The sequence below is a fragment of the Desarmillaria tabescens genome (genome assembly GCF_030435595.1).
Source record: "Desarmillaria tabescens strain CCBAS 213 chromosome Unknown EV420scaffold_13, whole genome shotgun sequence".
Taxonomy (NCBI): Eukaryota; Fungi; Basidiomycota; class Agaricomycetes; order Agaricales; family Physalacriaceae; genus Desarmillaria; species Desarmillaria tabescens.
In genome coordinates, this window is record NW_026848312.1 from 670422 (window position 1) to 688835 (window position 18414).

The following is an 18414-nucleotide window of genomic DNA, read 5'->3' on the forward strand; positions in this document are numbered from 1 at the left end:
ATTATATGTCAGATGCAGTATAAGTAAGTCCGAACAACGATGGCAAGATGGTATCGAAAGCAAAGGTCTGAGGCTGGTCTAAGTAGGTCCCCTTATGCGCCAATGAACCAGACCTATCGCAGAAGTCCCCTCAGCCTCACCCAAACATTCATCGACTTTGAATTGCAGACATATTCCAAGTCTTCTGAACTGATCGTCCTGCATCCAATTTTGCTCTCTCCGTCCTCCCTCAGAAATCCATCTTCGCCCAATGCTATAGTTTTTTCTCGATTAGTGTGCACAATTTCCCTCCCAGACATCCGCAACCACTCCAAAATAGGCTTGCGAATCCATTTATCTCTTCCATTGACAAACCATCCCAGATGTCCGCCCCCTTCGGTACTAGCCATGATCACGTATGGATTGTCCACCGGATCGGGGATACGACGCACGACCGGGTCGTCGCGTGCGTTGAGGGTCAATAGCGGAACACGGACATCTGGTAATACATAGTGACTCGACGCCCACTTGTAATAAGCACTTCCAGAAGGAAAGGGAAAGGGGGGTTCTCCGGCGCCTGCAACACGCGAATAGAAATCGTCGAACTTTGAGAGTGTCGGAAATTTCAAGGCCACCGTTGCTGTGACGAGCTCTTTGAAAGAAGGGTCCTTTCCGAGGGCAACTTGGTTTTCTGTAACGATCCTGACAAAGTTTCCACCGAGCCCTTTGGAGTAGAATCGTCCAAGGAAAGAACTCTCCAATCTAAAAACCCATGATCCATGTTGTCGTCAGGAAGACAGGTACAGTGTACTTACGCCTCACTATTTTCCGAAAGATTCCAGGGCTATTGCACGTATGTCAGAAAGAAAATAATAGACAGACGACTGGCACAAAACTTACACAGCCAAGAACAAATGCAGTGGACAGTCTACTTTCCTCCTTCTCCTCTGCAAGATATCTTATCATTATATTTCCACCCAGAGAAAAGGCCAGCCCCAGAAGAGGTGCCTTGGGGTAGCGGTTGCGCACGTAGATCAAGGCCTGTCTCAAATCATCTGTCGACCCTGCATTGTAGAATAGCGACGAAGTGATCGGTACATCAGCACCTGTGAACTTTGTCGATTTCGAGTAGTTCATCGTAAGAAAAGGGGCTTACATCCTCGGAAATTGACTACCACAGCTCGGTAACCAAGACCACCTTGCTCGATAGGCGCACATGCAGGTGATAAAATTGCTTTGACGTAAGGCTCCCAAGATCCTAGTGGATTGGTTATGCGGCATCCGGCTTAATTTCGTCCCCTAGACATACCTCCCGTTAATCCTGTTAGTACTACTATGATGGGAGCATCTTGTGCCACAGACACGTCGTCGGGCGGGGTAAAATCCAAGCCTCTGAATGTTCGTCGGATGAATTCAAGTTGGGTCTCAAGGATCGAAGGACACAACATACAAAGTACCACCGTCCAGAAGACGAAGATAAGTCCTATAAATATATTGTAAAAATCACATTATGCTTAGTATGGAGAGCTATACCTTGAGTATTGAACCTGATCACGCTTGCTGAAATCTCCTACTACACAGTATACTGTTTGCGTATGACCACTACAGATACCATATGAGCTCACGTGAATGAGAATGAGACGACAAACATGCCTATTCAACCACCACGTTGGCTTGAAGTCGTCAAAGAGACTAGAGCAGCGCTCTTTGACAAGCTCCTGGAGTGACCGCTGTCCGATCTCTTTATCTGTCTGCGAATGGATGGCAAGTACTGCTGGAGAAGGGGGATACAAGACGACGGTGCCGTTGGTCATGGTTGTATTGAGAATCAAAGAACTCGTGGACGTGACAGGACAAAGAGCTGACCCCATCATTGATCAGAAGGATCTATCTTTAAGCGCTGTTGGAACATCCAACGCACCGCCCGCACATCAGTGCTGGAAAGCGGTCACTGACATTCAGCCATCGAAGTTGATTTTGATCTAACTTAGTAAACAGACCTTGTGGGGAAGCTAACCAAGCCCACTGCCTCGTGTTGATGGAGACGGAGTACTTGATGGGACAACGAGGAGGGCAGGGTGGGAATGCCATGCTATTTCTGTTCGCTTCCTGAGTTACTGGTAAGGTAGGCCTCAAGCGGAACCAGGGACACCACGTGGCATCCGGCATCGTATCTATGGGCATGTAGAGGCAAAATCTCCAAAATGGCGTCCGAGGCATTGTTCTAAATAACAATTGGGAGGATGCCTCGGAGCTGTTTTCCCCCAAAATGCCTTCCCGCTACCGCTGATAGCAAGCCGGCTGCCACGTGGTGTCAAGGAATCCGCTTGAGGCCTACCTTAGCTAGGAGAAAGATATTCTATACTAGAAGCCGCCCGTAAGCGGCAGAAGCAGGCCGTCCCTGAGAGAATCTTACGAATCTGATCGCCAGAAATGAAGGGATCATTAGCATCGGCTTGCTCGGATCACGTATTCGTGCTTCTTTTAAGCGCCGACTGAAGCTTTGCGCAGTTGAGTCTACACACAGCGGTGCTGTCATACGGGGAAGACCAAGACTACTCACATTCGGCCCCAGCACCCACAGATCATATATGTTTGCGAGAAAAATTGTGAGCCCCTTACAATGTGAAGTCACACATAATGCCTTGATAATGCCGGCATCCAGGGGCAGATCCCGCGCATTCATTGGTTGGTAAAAGTAGTAATCGTTTACTTGGGATGAATTTCGATGCCGGCGATTCTCACGGACGAACTTGGGTCATTAATACTACCTGTTAAAACATTCAAGAACCGGTGTTCATAGTATCCAATCAGTAGATATAATCATAACCTGTTACCTTAGAGTTCTACCAAGCGATTTATGAGTGGCTTGGGCTACGAAGCACACAGCTTTACGCATAGGAAAATAATACAATTTTGGCGCTTGCATACATTAGCTTAATTTTATCATATGCCATAAACTGAGTCCATCAGCAAAGGGGGTATACGGCAAGTAGACTCGCCAGCCAGTCAACGTTCACAAGCTTACACATAACACTGGGTTATTATATGGTTGCTTGGTTGCTTTGGTGCAGGTTTTAGAAGGTCGCGGTTTTTGTGACTCGGGACTTTACATCCCATGCATGAATTTTACCCATGCACAGGGCTTGTAAAAAAAGGAAGATGCGGGGGACAGTACAAAGAGTGTTGACTCGCTGGACTAGGATCAGTCCGACTTGAGGAGGAAGGCGCAGTAACAGAGCAGGATCGCAGGATGGTGGTGGAAGGAGGCGGAATTGCCGTTATCCTCTTTGGGGATTCACAGTGGCTGTACGGAGGTTCGGTTGATTCTGGTTGTGCCGAGTTGCCGCGGCTCAAAATTGTGATTGCCGATGGCACACAAACAGTCGCGTCCGTTCGAGTTGGCAGCAGCTCTACCTTCAGTTTCTCATCCGAATGAGATTTTGCCGTCTTTCGACAGTCAAACAAACATCGCTATGCTCTGATACAATTTTCAGCTCTGTAATGAGCGCAAGGGCGTCCATACTGTGGAGAAATCAATGCTGGTGTTGGCCACCGGGCAGGGTTTGGACTGCGAAGGTTGGACGGATATTGATTGAGGGAACGGATGAGCCGTATGTCCTCAGTCGGCATTTATTCGTTCTCCTTCAGCTCACTGTGTTCAGGATAGGACTGGACTACCGGCATTTGAACCGTAGTGGTCGACTCAGCAACGGCTATTTCTGCAGGTCCTGTACTTGAGGCGTGGTAACGTTCTCTTCGACACTATCTAGGAAGTCAGTCTAATCCTGACACCCAAAACGCGCCAACGAAATCTTGCGCTTGTAGAGGTATGTCGCCTTTTGTGTTGCTTTTCTATATCAGTTATCTTTGTATAGGATACCGAAAGAACCAACGTCACCACCTCTACAGCTCTGCCGAACAATATCATAGGCTCCACCAGACTCATCGTCACGATGCTCATCGATTACATGAGTGATACGACCGAGAGTGACTCAAGCGGGAATACTCTTTGTCGCTAGACCCTTCCGCGTTACCTTTACTTCGCCTCATGGATAATCCGTGGTCTGTGGCAAGGTCGTGATCTCCGTTTCAGAGCCTCACCTGTCCGAGGAGGTGGCATCCTGTTGTCCACCAATGGAGACGAAAAGAATTTGGTAGCAGTGTTCCAGGAAGGCACCGTGTTGCCATCGTAGCTACTTATCCCTTTCTGGATTCGAGGTGGTCAGTTCGGATAAGGTGCGTTCATTTACTCGGTCTCGTGGTATCTAGTTCTAGCCTAATCTTGTCAATACAGTGAATACCGAGTCAAAGACTGCGCGAGGCGTGGGTCGAGACCTCACGGAGAATTATTGGATGATTTCCTGGTATACCCATTCCAAGGTCTGGCTTTTTCGTTTCCTCGTCCGTAATAACAAAAGATGCTGAGATCATTAACGCAGATAATGGAATCAATTCGTGCCAGCCAGGCGCGGTCAAAACACGTCTATGCAGACAAGTCAGGTTTCGCCCATCGATCTTGGCGTGTGGAAAGATTCACCTGAACGATTCCGTCTTCATTCAGGTGCGTCAGCAACTCGATGCTCCCATTTCTTCTTTCGCTCGAATTACTGTGAGGCAAAGAGTGATCGGGTCCAATTTACAAGGAAAACTTGTCGTCGCGAGTGACCACTCTCTTTGATCACTTTCGACTCGGCTAACCACAGCAATCTATCAGTTCAACTACCAGGGAAAAGGTCCCTCTCTCTCCTTCGGTTACATCAAATTCCCTCATTCCGCAGCTATTTATCACTCATTGGCTTGACTCGGTTTCAGGCGATGATTTCAACCATGTCTATAAAGCCCCTTCTGTCGCAACGAGTGCTTGTTTTCCTCGTAGTCCATCTACGTATCCCCAATCCCTAACGTGGAGATGACTTGAACGCTTCCTCAAAAGAGCTCTCGGACTCAGATCCTCAACTGACGTGCAAACAATACGTTGCCTTTCTTCGTTTGGAGGAACGGACGATTGATGCCTAGCAGACATTGAGAAGCCATTACTCAAGATTGACAAGCTGGCGAGCAATAAGCAGGATATCTAAGTAGAGATGCATTGGAGCGTCTCGATGCAGCTGTTGCCTTCAAAGGTACCAGGATGACTCACTGGAAATGGTGCGTTGTAGTATCTATCCTGTTTATTCTTTTCTGACATCGTAGCTAGACTCCGTTGGGAGTAAAGAAATTAACGCAACGCTGCATATAACTTGTCGCGGAAGGTTCTATGCCACCATCAGGCTCTGATTTTTCCATTAACCTATTTGCTGGAGACTCTCGTTCCCTGGGTTGCTTTCTTACGCACGCTGCCGTTGCCCTCGACTCATCTAACGCATCCTATTTCGCCCTTTACACCGTCGATACCCAAAGAAACACAGAAGAGATAGGTCAACATGCGTGGGGCATGGTGTCGCAAATGTCTAGAAGGGCAGGGTAGGCGAGTATTGGATCGTGCAGATGCTGTCAATCCTATTACAGCTCTCGAAACCTGGTGAAGGTGATGAGCACGTCATCCTGGAGCACAATGTTGGTAAGTATAGTCATCTTATTCGATGACAAACCGTATTTAAAAACATTCCGTATTGCAGATGACGTAGTTAATACGACGATTAATAGCCTCAAGTATTATCGCACACACAGAAGCAGGCTTTACTTTTCTCCTTCTTTCTCCTCAATTACATCGCTTTCCTTGGGGGAAACGTCCTCTTGGATCCTAAGCATGATGCGCTGATCGATATGCTTTCCAAGCCAACACAAGATGTCATAAATTCCAACTTCCGTATGGCCAAAGCGGCATATTTCGACAGCAACTTTTCTCCGCTTATGCAGGCGTTAAGCGATGATACCAAAGAGAAGGGGAAAGCAGCTACGAAGGAGAGGTTTACGAGGTTCTTCGATTTGTTTGATGAGGTTATTGACCGTCATCGGGGCGTGGTGTCTGTTTTGGAGGATGATGAAGAAGGGAGAGCTGAAATCGGAGAAGAGGTGGTCAAATTGATTGTACCATCATTAGAAAGGTTTGTAGCCAAGCATAGAGAGAAGGAATTCAGTAAAAGTAGGTTCAGTTTCGTTTGTTAGGGTAACACTACGGATCCTCTATTGCGTAGATCCCCAGAAATGTATGGTTCGTTGTCCAGTTTCCATGACAGTTATTTGCTGATAGTTCTTTACAGATATCCGACTTTCAGTAGAAGATGTAGAAGCACAGTTGCGATCTATATATCGATGATATCTGAATAGCGATCTTTTCTTGGGCGTCCCGCATGTTTGATGGAGGTTGGTTGCCAAGTAGTCCTTTAGAACGACCAAGAAGACTGGTATGTCCACTTTCATCGGTGCGCGCGCGACAGCTTAGGCCTCGGATCCATGTTCAAGGATCCGGACGGTCTTGCGATCTGATGATCGTCCAGATGGCTATTGTGAGCCACGTTTTCTCAGAATTTCTTTATCCGCGCTAGTGTCGTGCAGGGTCAACAACATTCGGCCATTTTATTCGGAGAACTAAAACCCAAATAGGAGTGCGATACAGACGCTCAGGTTCAGTCATGCTTGGGAACAGATACATCGTCAGAGCCGGTTCGAGTTCGGAACCTCTTCTATAAATAGGCTTTTATCACCAAGTTACATGGTGTCGCCGGTCAAAAATCGATGTCTCCATGCCTTGTAACTTATGCCAGCTGAGTCTACGTCTGTCCGCATTCGTGATTGCAACTAAACGCTTTGTTTAGAAAAATTCACATGCCATTGTACAACCCTCATACATCATGCCTTGAATCGTATCTAATCAAAAAATCTTCCTAAAATCTTCTCGTCAAGATTGTTCTTCTGTTTTTGGCCAGCGTATTCAGCTCGATCCAAAGTTCCCGTTTAGGACATCATCACAGAGAACTCGAGGTCAACATAACAGAGATCATGTACGACGTCGGACGATCGTTTGGTGCCAAGACCTTATGCTCCATAACGACACACCGAATCAGATAGAATGTGAAACGACTCCATGTATAAGTAAAGGGGCATTGTATAAGTAAGGCGACGTCGTCTCGTTCTTCGACCCGTCCTCACGACCGCTCTGCGAGCTTGGTTATATGTGATTCTTCACTCATTTTTCCGTACTTGAAAATTGAAGAAAGTAAGCCATAATGTCCACACGGCAGACCGATGCTTATCTTCTCGTAGTATCTATGGATGCTTATGCCAACCGGAATGTGGTGGCCATCTTCAATTGCCTCCAACTTTTAAACTCGATCCTTCTGCTGGCAGTTCTGGTACCTGCCCTGTTTTCTACCCGTGTCCGCCGGGTGAGGACTTGGTATGCGATGGTCATTTCCGGTCTCGTATATAGCCTCTGTTATATGCCCCTGATGATCCTCGGTCAGCAAACTGGACCACCGCCCTCCTTTACGCTTTGCCTTTTACAATCCTGTTTGATCTATTGTGCACCAGTTTTGTATGTATTCTTTTTGCAAAAATTTTTCTATCGCTGAAGACATACTTCCAGGATCATCTCTTTCACACTGACATTCGTGGTTGAGGTAAGCTTGTCCTTTTGTAGATCCTCCCTCTATAGAACATATGCTGACTTCACTGCGATGATAGCTCTTCCTTGTGTTGACTCGTGTAATCTATGGGAGTGCACTGGGGTCATCGACTCGTACACAGATATTGGTCAGCCCTGTTCGTTTGATTTGATTATATTCATATAGCGTGCATCTAGCTGATAGCAGTTCCCTCACTTATCTATTCGGTGCTTTTTAATACGACTCTTTTGGTAACAGGAGCTGCTTCTTACACTCTGGAAATGTGCTGACATGTGTTATAGATGGGTCTTCAACAAGACGGGACCATTGAACGTGATCAATGGGACCTATATTGTCATTCAACAGCCTCATCTCCGTGAGTCTGCAACCATTTTCTTGATCCAAGACTGACATGATATTGTAGGACACTTGTTGTTGCCATTGTCGTCCTGATGGAGGCATCGATTATAATTATATTGAAAGGTAGGCCCGTGGAAGCTCGTAGCCACGGAGCTACACTGAAGAACTCGTTCACACAGATGTGCAAGGAACCAGCTCGGTATTCGTGAGACGACGGTACAGATGGTGGTGGTAAACTAAAGAGACGTGACATGGCAATCCCTCGTATCTATGTCACATCGGGAATAGCCGATGTAACCGGCATCCGGGTTACAGCCCGAGGGGCTGTTCTTGTGTTTTCCCAAGCTCATAAGCTGTCCAAGTGTCTATGGCAGTCATTCTATGGAAAAAAAAGAAAAGAATGAAGTTAGACGGCAACAACAACAACCTCTCTTCGATCTTCCCTCTAAGTCTTTTCTTCCGATCCTTAACGTTTTCGGTATACGTTCTTCTCAGTATTGGGTTTGTTATGTTCACGATGCGTATTTCGAAATAAGATGACAATCAGTCATTATTAGAATCACTTCTGCTTCTATGTTCCCTAGTTCAGGCAAATCACCCTTATGGAACTTGGCTTTGACTACGCGTAAGTACTCGCATTCTCTCATCTGAGTTTTATCGAGCATGACGCTTCAGCCCCACTTGGAATGGCACTGTCGTTTGGGTCACAGAAAGTAAGGTTTTAGCTTTCTGTGAAATGCAGCTATCTTACTACCAAACGGATAGGACATAATAGCGTTTTATCGGCACCGTAAAAGTGAAGAAGCCAGGGTGACCTGAAATTTTTATCCGGGGCGTCAAGAAAGCTCTGTCAGAGTGGTTCTGCAAGCTGGGACACTTACCAACGTTGATTCTGATTTGTGTCTTTAGGGTAACATGTTGTACGTATCGATTTCACAGTCACCATATCATTTTCTATCTCAATTACGCATTTATATCTCGGTCTCGTAACACTACCCCTTGCACGTATCTACCCAGCTGCGCCACTGGAATATACTGAATTGAGCCGGCAACAAACAGTATCCTAAGATGATACCAAGTGCGGACATTGCGATAGCAATATGGCATCGGAAGCAAAGTCGGGCTGGCCAAGTATATTGTGCATCGACGGATCACTGGAGATATTGCTCAGCCCCTGCCAAGCGTTCTTCATTTTCGACTCGTCGAAGAGCTGTACGTGTTGAACCTGATCAGAGTTGCTGAAATCCCCCACTACACAGTATACTGTTTGCGTATATTCGCTGCTGCATATACATCATGAATTCGTTTGAATGATAATGAGAAGATGGACATACCTGTTCAGCGACCACGTTAGTTTAACGTAGTGACCGTTATTCGATTTCGCTGTCCGGACGACAATAAACGAGACGACGGATACGAGAAGACCATGCTATTGGTCATGGTTGTGCAAGAGGACTCATAGGTGTGGCTCTTACGGAAATCTGATGGTTTCGTTCGTCAAATGAGGGTTGCGTACTTAAGCGTCGTGAAGCAGACAACGCATCCGTGCATCAACTTGTGATCCAAGATGTAACAACTGATATTAAGCCGTCGAAGTTCAATTTAATCCACCTTTTGTATACGAATACCCTGCGCAAGCGTCCAAATGGAGACTGGATTTCTGCATTGATGGAATTCAGTAGAGATTGAAGAAGACCGGCAGCATCGATGGCTCGATTGCAGCAGAGGGTATGCACAAATATCATGCTGTTTTTATTCATCTTCATTTATTAACAGTCAGGAAGGAAGGTAGGTCCTATGCAGGGGCCAGAGTGAGCTTGTGAGCGGCAGAGAAACACCGCCGCTGATATAATCTTGAGGACTGATTATCAGAAATGAAGGAAGAAATGATCAGCATCAGCTTCCAGTCAAGTATTTGTACTTCATTCAAGCGCCCCAAGATGGTATCTTCGCCGCAGTACTAGAATTCACGGAAAGCGCTTAGCGACGCTGTTGCTGTTACAGTATAAAGACCAGGATTCGGTGTTGACCCCAGTGCTCACGGATCATTGATTATTGCGAGAAAAACTGGGATACTAGATCCACTGACACAACGGTAGGCAGCGTTAGACCGCAGTGCGCATTCAGTTGTTGATTGCTACCCTGCTTTAACCTTAACTTGAGGTGAGTTTGCGACTCTCACAGACGAGCTTGCCTCATTTATACGTGGTAAAACGTTCAGCACCCATTCATATCGCGGCCATTCAGTAGGATAATCATAGCCTTAAAATTTTAGCCGAGTCATTAGTCCAAATGCAGTTGCTCCCCCCCTTCGCTCAACCAAGCTAACCGTCCCGATGCCCTGTAGTGGTTATAGGACATGGGAAGGCGCACAAGTATCTCCCTGCCAGACTTGACGCAGGTTTCCATGTTAGGTACGCAAAGCCGAAGGCTCAACCTACTGAGGTTCCTTTCACGCAAGATGGTATCCAAAGACTGCCAATATGAGTGATCTGACAGGAAACCCTCGCTGCTGATGCTGATGCTGATATACTGGAGTGTGTTGCTAGCCTGGTTAATTGTTGCGGTCCACCACCTAATAGAATGCATATAGAGGCCCTGGTCGTCCAGAACAAGCGTAAATGTGAGGTTCGAGACGAGCTTGATATTGAGATTTTGGGGCGTCTCCTCTGTCATAGCATGCGTCAGCGATAGCAGAACACGAAGGTTAACAAATCATCCTACTACGCGTAATAGCTATGTTCCCAAATACTAGTGAATTCTTTATGGGTGTGCCAACGACCGGAACTAGGGAAGCGAAGAGTTTATCGAACCCTGGAATATTGCCCCGGTTCGCGCCAATAACTTCGAGACGTCTCACTGGGTACAGCGAAAGGGGGTAGTCATGAGAAGTGAGAAAGCGAAGGAGGGTCAGGGACCACTGAGCTGAGTCGAGATAAAGTGTCAGAGAATCGATCGATGTGTTTTGTCTGCCCGGGATTCAATTGTACAACACGGGAAAGTCGTCGAATTTCAATCCTTCGATAGACACTGCTGTGAGGTGGGAATAGGAACCCAGAAGCGTGCAGAGTTCATTGCGGCTGCAGGTGATGTCTTGTAGGAAGAGCGATTTGATATCCGGGAATGAGGTGAGGACGTTGTGGTATGTCGTGCGGTCGTTTCCGAGGTCAGACCGTGAGATTCTGTTGATGGCCAAAGTTGTTACCGGACTTCGTCCGCTTGCTTTATAGGCGGCAAGGTGATGTAGCAGAGGAAGAAAGCCCGGGTAAGGGATGCCGTCTCTTCCTCGGTCATAGATATAAATGCGGCCGATGTCATTATATGTCCACTGCCTTCCTTCACAAATCCGTACACAAGACGCGTCGTACGGTCCTCGGCGAGGTATTATGTTAGGGAAGGAATGCATTGCTCTGCAGATATATTAATCACCACACCAAGTCGGATTAAATTGTGCTTACTGTTTATCAGGAAGAATTTTCTAGTAGTATATAAGAGCGTGGAGGAAGTCAGAAGCGAGATGGTCTCCAAAGCGTTGTCTGTGTCCTTCTATATGTGGCCGCATGAATGAAGGTCAGAGAGCTGGTCGGGCAGTTCAAGACAAACAATTAAGTTCAACAATGCAGATCCGGGTCCGACAAGGTCTCAAGCTGCTAAGTAGAGGTCCATTTCTGAGATCCGAACCCCTGAGAATGACAGTAATTCACCGCTAAGCCAACAAAGACATCTGCGATTATCTGTCAATTCCACGTTAATCAGACGGAGAAATTTCTTTGAACGAAAGTAACTATCGAACAATAATGGCATCTTGAATTAAACCGGCGAAATCCTGGACCATTTCCGCTGATCTTGTTATCAAGACACAACACAATCGAATATTGAAAGAACTAGCAAAGGGGCGGCTGAACATCTGTGCGTCATGAGTACGCGCCGAGATCCCAATTTTTGAGGAGGAATATTTTGTTGCATTTCTCTTCGTCTTTTGTAAGGATGGCCGGTTGATAAGGAGGGAATCTTGAATTAAAAAAGCACTCGAGGACGTTGACGCTGGCCATACAAGTTTTACTTGTGTGAAAAACAAGGTGTTTGTGTCTAGAAAATGACCCAGTTGTAGTTATTAGGGAAGTTTCGGAAGGATTACCTGGAATGTTGACGGTAGCAGTCGTTATGAGGCTCCATAGACTAAATCTCGTGCCTTTGGAGGTCGACGCGCCGATGAAAAGAGGTTGATCAGAGAGCGGTCGTCAGCATTCAACCAAGTAGAAGTTGTATGCCTTTAACTTATTTAGATTTAAATATGCGCTCTCTAATCTGATTATCAGACACTTGCGCGAAGAGAGGTACCTAGGTCTGCAGAGCGAACACTGACTAGTGATAAAATCAGGAGCGTCGGGAGGCGAATGATCTTGGATAAACAGTAAAATCGGTCTTTTGTAGGGAGAAGATACAAAAGAAAAGGCATGGTGGATTTTATCCTCGATAGGATTGGGACAATTCCGGTAAATCGTTCTAAATGTTGTTGAAGGACTTTTTGGCAGGCAAGCTTGAAGGAGGCTGGTTCGGTTGATTCTGGTTCTGCCGAGTTGCCGCGGCTCAAAATTGTGATTGCCGATGGCAACGTGCCTGCCTCCCTTTTCCTTCTCAACACAAACAGTCGCGTCCGTTGACGGCAGCTCAGAGTTCTAATTTCTCATCCGAATGAGCTTTTACTGTCTTTCGACAGTCAAACAAATTTCTCCATGCTCTGGTACAATTCTCAGCTCTGTAATGAGCGCAAGGGCGTCCATACTCAATACTGTAGAGAAATCAATGTTGGTGTTGGCCACTGGGCAGGATTTGGACTACGAAGGCTGGACGGATATTGATTGAGGGAACGGATGATCTGTATGTCCTCAGTCGGCATTTATTCGTTCTTCTTCAGCTCATTGTGTTCAGGATAGGAGTGGACTACCGGCATTTGAACCGTAGTGGTCGACTCAGCAACGGGTATTTCTGCAGGCCTTGAACTTGAAGGGTGATACGCTCTTTTCGACAGTCCAAGCCTGACATCCCAAATGCGCCAAAGAAATCTTCCTCTTGTAGAGGTATGTTGCCTTTTGTGTTGCTTTTCTATATCAGTCATCTTTGTATAGGATACCGAAAGAACCAACATCACCACCTCCACAGCTCTGCCGAACAACACATAGGCTCCACTGGACTCATCGTCACGATCCTCGTCTATTACACGAGTGACATGACCGAGAGTATGATTGGTGATGACCGTGCTACAGACAAACGAGAGCGTTTCAAGCGGGAACACTCCTCGTGGCCAGACCTTTTGGCATGACCTTTACTTCACCCCATGGATAATCCGTTGTCTGTGGCAAGGTCGTAATCTCCTTTTTAGAGCCTCATCTGTCCAAGGAGGTGGCATCCTGTTGTCCACCAATGGAGACGAAAAGAATTTGGTAGCAGTGTTCCAGGAAGACACCGTGTTGCCATCGTAGCTACTTATCCCTTTCTGGATTCGAGGTGGTCAGTTCGGATGGGGTACGTTTATTTACTCGGTCTCGTGATATTTAGTTCTAGTCTAATTTTGTCAATACAGTGAATACCGAGTCAAAGACTGCGCGAGACGTGGGTCGAGACCTCATGGAGAATTGTTGGATGATTTCCTGGTATGCCCATTCCAAGGTCTGGCTTTTTCGTTTCCTCGTCCTCAAGAATAGGAGAGGCTGAGAACATTAACTTAGATAATGGCAAGCAAGTTAGGTTTCACCCATCGATCTCAGCATGTGGAAAGATTTACCTGAACGATTCCATCTCCATTCACGCACGTCAGAATTTCGTGGTTCCCATTTCTTCTTTCGCTCGAATTACTGTGAGGCAAAGAGAGATTGTGTCCGAGTTATAAGGAAAACTGGTCGTCGCGAGGTGACCATTCTCTTTAATCACTTTCGACTCAGCTGACCGCAACATTCTATCAGTTGCACTGCCAGGGAAAAAGGTCCCTCTCCCTCCTTCGATTACATCAACTTCCCTCATTCCGCAGCTCATTGGCTCGACTCGGTTTCAGGCGATGAATCCAACAGTGTCTGCAAAGCCCTTTCTGTCACAACGATTGCATCTACGTATCCCTAATCGCTAACGTGGGGACAATTTTAACGCTTCCTCAAAAGAGTCCTCAGATCCAGATCCAGCTCCTTCCTTTGCGTGCACTATCTCTCTTAGCGTTGTCATAGGAGAGTCGGGTCGCTCGATATCGGGAAAAACACTGCGACGAAATTGCAACGCCGATATTTGTCCGCTTGCAGTAGCGACAGCCTCACTTGACAGGCCACGGCCACGGGCGACGCGTATCATAATGAGCTGCGGGGTCATGGCCTACAAAGATAAGGTGCATGTTAGTTTTGTTCTGCGAAGAAGTGGGAGGTGCTTAACCTCAACCATGATCATCAGCGGGACAAACAAATTGAATGCCGTGGACCCCAGACCATATAGGATGATCAAAACAAACGATTATCAGCGCGTACGGCAGAGCACATTCAGTCAACATTGCCGCAATTCCGGTATATGCTCTCCCGTACTCGGTTCCTAACGTTGTCTGAATCCTTCTACGCATCGATAGAAGACGGGCGACGATCATGAACGTCACGAGAAGGGTGAAGGTGATTGAAAGGGCCCAGTATGGGATGGAAAATTTGGCAATCCTAGTTCCCCAGATCGCCGCGCCCGGTAAAGCCAATTGAAGGACGAGAAGTACGCCCATGGCTGCCCGAGGAATATCGCGTCAGTCGAAACACGGGAACTTGTATAGAGCGTATCGTACCGGTCGAGGAGAGAAGAAGCAAAGCTGGAAGGACGACAGCCATCCACAGGCCTTGGTACAGGATGCAGCATCTCCAGAGCTGCTATCGGATGAGTCGAAACCGATGCAACAGTCCGGGACGAGGCGCACCATACAGATATCGGCAAGAAATGTGATCATAATCGCTGCCACGTTAGCGACAAGGATTGTTGTCGTATAACTCTGCTCAATCTGGTACTGCAGGGGTCCGCCAGGGTAGCCGCGTTCGTCGATCCACGCCATCTCATTCGAATGGATGTTACACGCCGTATAGATTGTCGATAATAGAACCAGTATGCCGACATAGGTGATGGACTGCCAGACATATTTCTTTTCCTTCGAATTTATGACGTGGTACACGGCGAGGAACGCAGTTGCCAGTTGCATACCTTGATGCGGGGCAGAGGTGAGTGAAGGTTTACTGCTTCAAAAAGTAAAACTCACCGTACGCCATAGCGCCGATATGAACCGCGGCGTTCACTGCCTGTTCAAACCACAGCGATGAAGCAGACTCATCGGTCCTCCACGGGTCTCTAGCCATCTGCTAGGCTAGCGCTGGAGGCGGAATGGAGCCAGCGCAACGTTTCGACCTATTTTGTACTCCTGCGACGGAACTTGTTCCTATCGGGGACATCGACACCGAGCAAGCGCCGGTGTCGGAAATTGACGTTTATCGATGAGCAGCGAACGGATACTCACTACGAAGTCTTCTATTACATACGAGCGTTGCTTCTTTTTGCCTGATAACTCTGTAACGGGTGGGTATTAGTCGTTGTGCTTTGTATATCAAGCTAACTGTTCTGAATGCAGGTTCGTTTAGAGTCCCTTGACAAGAATTGCTGGTGCAGGCCATTGTATCTTCATCGTGACTGGTGGCTATCAACTCCGAGGAGCGTTTCGGACGACTTCTGGAGACGCGATGAGGAGTATCCAGGAGGTTCGATGAAGCAATGATTCCAGATATCGCCTGGACGTAATTATCAAAGGGAAATGAATGGTCATCATCCTAGCCTACATAGCCATCTCGGCCGTGAACCTCTGCGACCCCAAGCCACTGACGGAAACGTTCCTCCGGATCTGTCTCAGCTCCCACCGCATGGTCTCGTCGCGATATCGATCGGAGCGCCCTCAATGCGCTTTCTGTATAAAAGACCCTCTCATCCTGGGATGTTAGCAACACTCATTCACTATCCCACCAAGAATCCCGATGTCTACTAGATTCGTCTCAGCTCTTATTGCCTGCATTCTCATACTCGCCATCTTCTCGCCCAATGTCTCAGCAGTCCCGTTGACACCGGGCTCTGCAGCAAATGGTATGTGGACAGATCATTTTTGTAGCGAGCGCACTAACCCCGTCTTGTGCGTAGATAATCCGGCTACTGATGCCAGTGGTTCCATTCTGGAAACGCACGCTCAACCTGGAGAAGGATCCTCCTCATACAAGGTACTTGTATACGGCATCTAGCTTTTGTAAGTGAAACCTCTTCGACGCATTTTCAGTGTCCTGATAATTGTTACTTTCAAGGTTTTGCGTACAAGCGGTTAGATATCTTGGCATGTAATAATCCAGAGTTGTATGATGTCGTGTTAATGTGCACCAATTAGAACAGCTTGATGATTCCGGATGTTGAAACGCGAACCTGATCAGACTTGAGTTAATCACTGATGATGTTGCCCCTTGACGTTGCGAGAGACCGGAACGGGACAACCATCACGAATCCGAGCGTATAAAAGATGTACCAACTGAAGTATACTTTTTACCCCACCTGCCTCCACGTATCCCAACTCCGGTGAGATATGTTTATGGAGCAGAAAGGTTCGGAAGCTAAGTCGGAGAGCGCTTGTCATGCATCTGCTAATGCCGCTTCCTTAGGATATCCACTTTCTTCAAGGCTTCGGCTCGTAATAACTTTCTTAGCAGCATCACAGTTTTTCACTGCCATTTGCGCTATTATTACCTGCAATCAATTTCAGACTGCGCAGGCAATTCGCCCCAAAATCAAATTATTCGGAGAGAACATTCAGACACAGAACTATTGTGAGCACCCAGGAATGAACCCTTGTCATCGCTGACTATCCACTATAGCGTACCTTGGGCATGATTATCTGCAGGAATGGAACGTCCCCGGTCCTACTGACTCGGAGGTGTACGCCTACGTCGCAAACTTGAAGCATTACGCCCTCGATACCGAGACCGGCATATCAGAATGGGACAGACTCTTACCACCGGGTGGCGGGATGGTACATCTTGGACCTACCCAAAGACCATTCAGCGTCTCTATGTTTCATCAGCTTCGCTATTTGAACATCATACGCGGGGGATTGAAGGACCCGAAGGAGTTACTTCAGCACTGCATGAATTATTTGCAACAGATGGTTCTATGTCGAGCCGACTCGCAGCTTCAGTCAGTGAGGAGATCTACAGGCAGACATGTGACATCATGGAGCCAGCCTCGCGCTTGTAGGAGCTGGAAGATAGTGGAATGTAGTGCATGATGCTACTGAGGCGAATTCCAGGGATTATAACTGGTATACCGCTGGACTTTCATGACCAGGACTGTCATCGCGCCATTATATATAATATGCTCTGTCACCAATGGTTGCCGAAAACATAATCAATTATTGATGCATCGCGATGTACCGCAACGTAAGCGAGCGGTAGTAAAGCCAACGTGCTAACCACTTCAAAGCCTAACTTGTCTTAGTCACGTGTGCGTGTTTTAACTACGATCGTCACTACCAATGTTTGTCACCCGTCCTCTTAGTTACTTCTTTGGAACGCTAGGATCAACTTAACTATATTCAGGAAAAACGATCTCTTTTCTCGGGCATGGGTAAGCCGAAAATTGGGGAAAAACCGCTTGAATCGAACTTGAATGGTGTGACAATCCTTTGAAACGCCGGATTAAGCAGTCAGGACGCGTCTAAGCTCGAATCAAGTTCCCTTTGGACTGTGGGGACCCATAAATTGTTATATGTGGCTATGCAGCCGGCCCCAGCAACGACCGCCTAGCTCTTTCCGGGTGGGAGTGTTTCCGCCCTCCTCTCTCGCTGTCTCAGATTTCCGCGATTAATCAGGTATGTGACTGATAAATGTCTTTCAGGATACTTCTTCTCATGGGTGCTCTCAATAAATCGCTGCGAGCCCGATATTATTTTCTGTGGTACTTCAAGGACCGCAACGTGGCATATAGCGGACCACACGCCGATCACGGAGGCTATGAGGGCGCCCAGGAGCAACGTACAGCGATATTGTGATGAATCTAAGAGCATCTAGACCCAATGATCCTTGATCCATGTAGCCTTCGCGTGTCGGGTCTGTATATCTAGTATCTGCGAGACATTTACGAGGTACAGCCTAATTAGTGGGCGCTTGCCAAGCCCTACTACCAGAGATGTTTTCGCCTGGTTGAAACAATAGGACACCGCGCTACATGGCTATTCCTTACGGTGGCCCGGAAGGCCTTGTATCCCTGCGTCTCTTTATCGTACGATGCAGCGCATTTTGGAGGTAGATAAAGCACTATGTTATACAGCCGCTGTGAAGAATTCATCGTAGCAGCTCACTGACCTTCTCGGTAGTAATTATGAAGCTTCAGAACAGTAAAGCTTGCATCTCGATCTGCTACCTTCTCATTGCAATTTTGCATGCATCGAATCTCGTCCTACATATCACATATTGGCGAACGAATACATTATCTC

General features: G+C 47.1%; 6 protein-coding genes across 6 annotated transcripts; 4 read left to right on the forward strand and 2 right to left on the reverse strand.

Moving 5' to 3' along the window:
- Window positions 1-78: 78 nt before the first annotated feature.
- On the reverse strand, window positions 79-1793 carry EV420DRAFT_1620031 (AB-hydrolase YheT; the record flags this gene model as incomplete). The annotated part of the gene is made up of 9 exons (XM_060475532.1): window positions 79-113; window positions 191-741; window positions 795-823; window positions 880-1085; window positions 1136-1237; window positions 1289-1371; window positions 1430-1462; window positions 1513-1581; window positions 1633-1793. 9 exons carry the CDS (start codon window positions 1791-1793, stop codon window positions 79-81), a joined length of 1269 nt encoding a protein of 422 aa, XP_060332302.1.
- A 3560-nt stretch (window positions 1794-5353) lies between these two features.
- EV420DRAFT_1332673 (Cullin repeat-like-containing domain protein) lies at window positions 5354-6250 on the forward strand. Its single transcript, XM_060468826.1, has 2 exons — window positions 5354-6067; window positions 6120-6250. The coding sequence occupies exons 1-2, from the start codon at window positions 5749-5751 to the stop codon at window positions 6170-6172; spliced, it is 372 nt and encodes a 123-aa protein (XP_060332303.1). The 5' UTR covers window positions 5354-5748; the 3' UTR covers window positions 6173-6250.
- Window positions 6251-6631: 381 nt separating this feature from the next.
- Window positions 6632-8161, forward strand: EV420DRAFT_254691 (uncharacterized protein). Its single transcript, XM_060481421.1, has 9 exons — window positions 6632-7036; window positions 7089-7141; window positions 7189-7459; window positions 7511-7544; window positions 7609-7677; window positions 7727-7780; window positions 7832-7905; window positions 7954-8012; window positions 8069-8161. Exons 1-9 carry the CDS (start codon window positions 6963-6965, stop codon window positions 8122-8124), a joined length of 744 nt encoding a protein of 247 aa, XP_060332304.1. The 5' UTR covers window positions 6632-6962; the 3' UTR covers window positions 8125-8161.
- EV420DRAFT_254732 (uncharacterized protein) lies at window positions 8120-8808 on the forward strand. Its single transcript, XM_060481422.1, has 4 exons — window positions 8120-8390; window positions 8447-8514; window positions 8565-8602; window positions 8655-8808. Exons 1-4 carry the CDS (start codon window positions 8257-8259, stop codon window positions 8706-8708), a joined length of 294 nt encoding a protein of 97 aa, XP_060332305.1. The 5' UTR covers window positions 8120-8256; the 3' UTR covers window positions 8709-8808.
- Window positions 8809-14009: 5201 nt separating this feature from the next.
- EV420DRAFT_1641507 (uncharacterized protein) lies at window positions 14010-15253 on the reverse strand (the record flags this gene model as incomplete). The annotated part of the gene is made up of 5 exons (XM_060477246.1): window positions 14010-14249; window positions 14383-14636; window positions 14695-14773; window positions 14824-15101; window positions 15157-15253. 5 exons carry the CDS (start codon window positions 15251-15253, stop codon window positions 14010-14012), a joined length of 948 nt encoding a protein of 315 aa, XP_060332306.1.
- Window positions 15254-16166: 913 nt separating this feature from the next.
- EV420DRAFT_254840 (uncharacterized protein) lies at window positions 16167-17229 on the forward strand. The gene is made up of 5 exons (XM_060481423.1): window positions 16167-16182; window positions 16238-16253; window positions 16361-16528; window positions 16586-16750; window positions 16799-17229. The coding sequence occupies exons 3-5, from the start codon at window positions 16510-16512 to the stop codon at window positions 17206-17208; spliced, it is 594 nt and encodes a 197-aa protein (XP_060332307.1). The 5' UTR covers window positions 16167-16182; window positions 16238-16253; window positions 16361-16509; the 3' UTR covers window positions 17209-17229.
- The last annotated feature ends 1185 nt before the right edge of the window (window positions 17230-18414 follow it).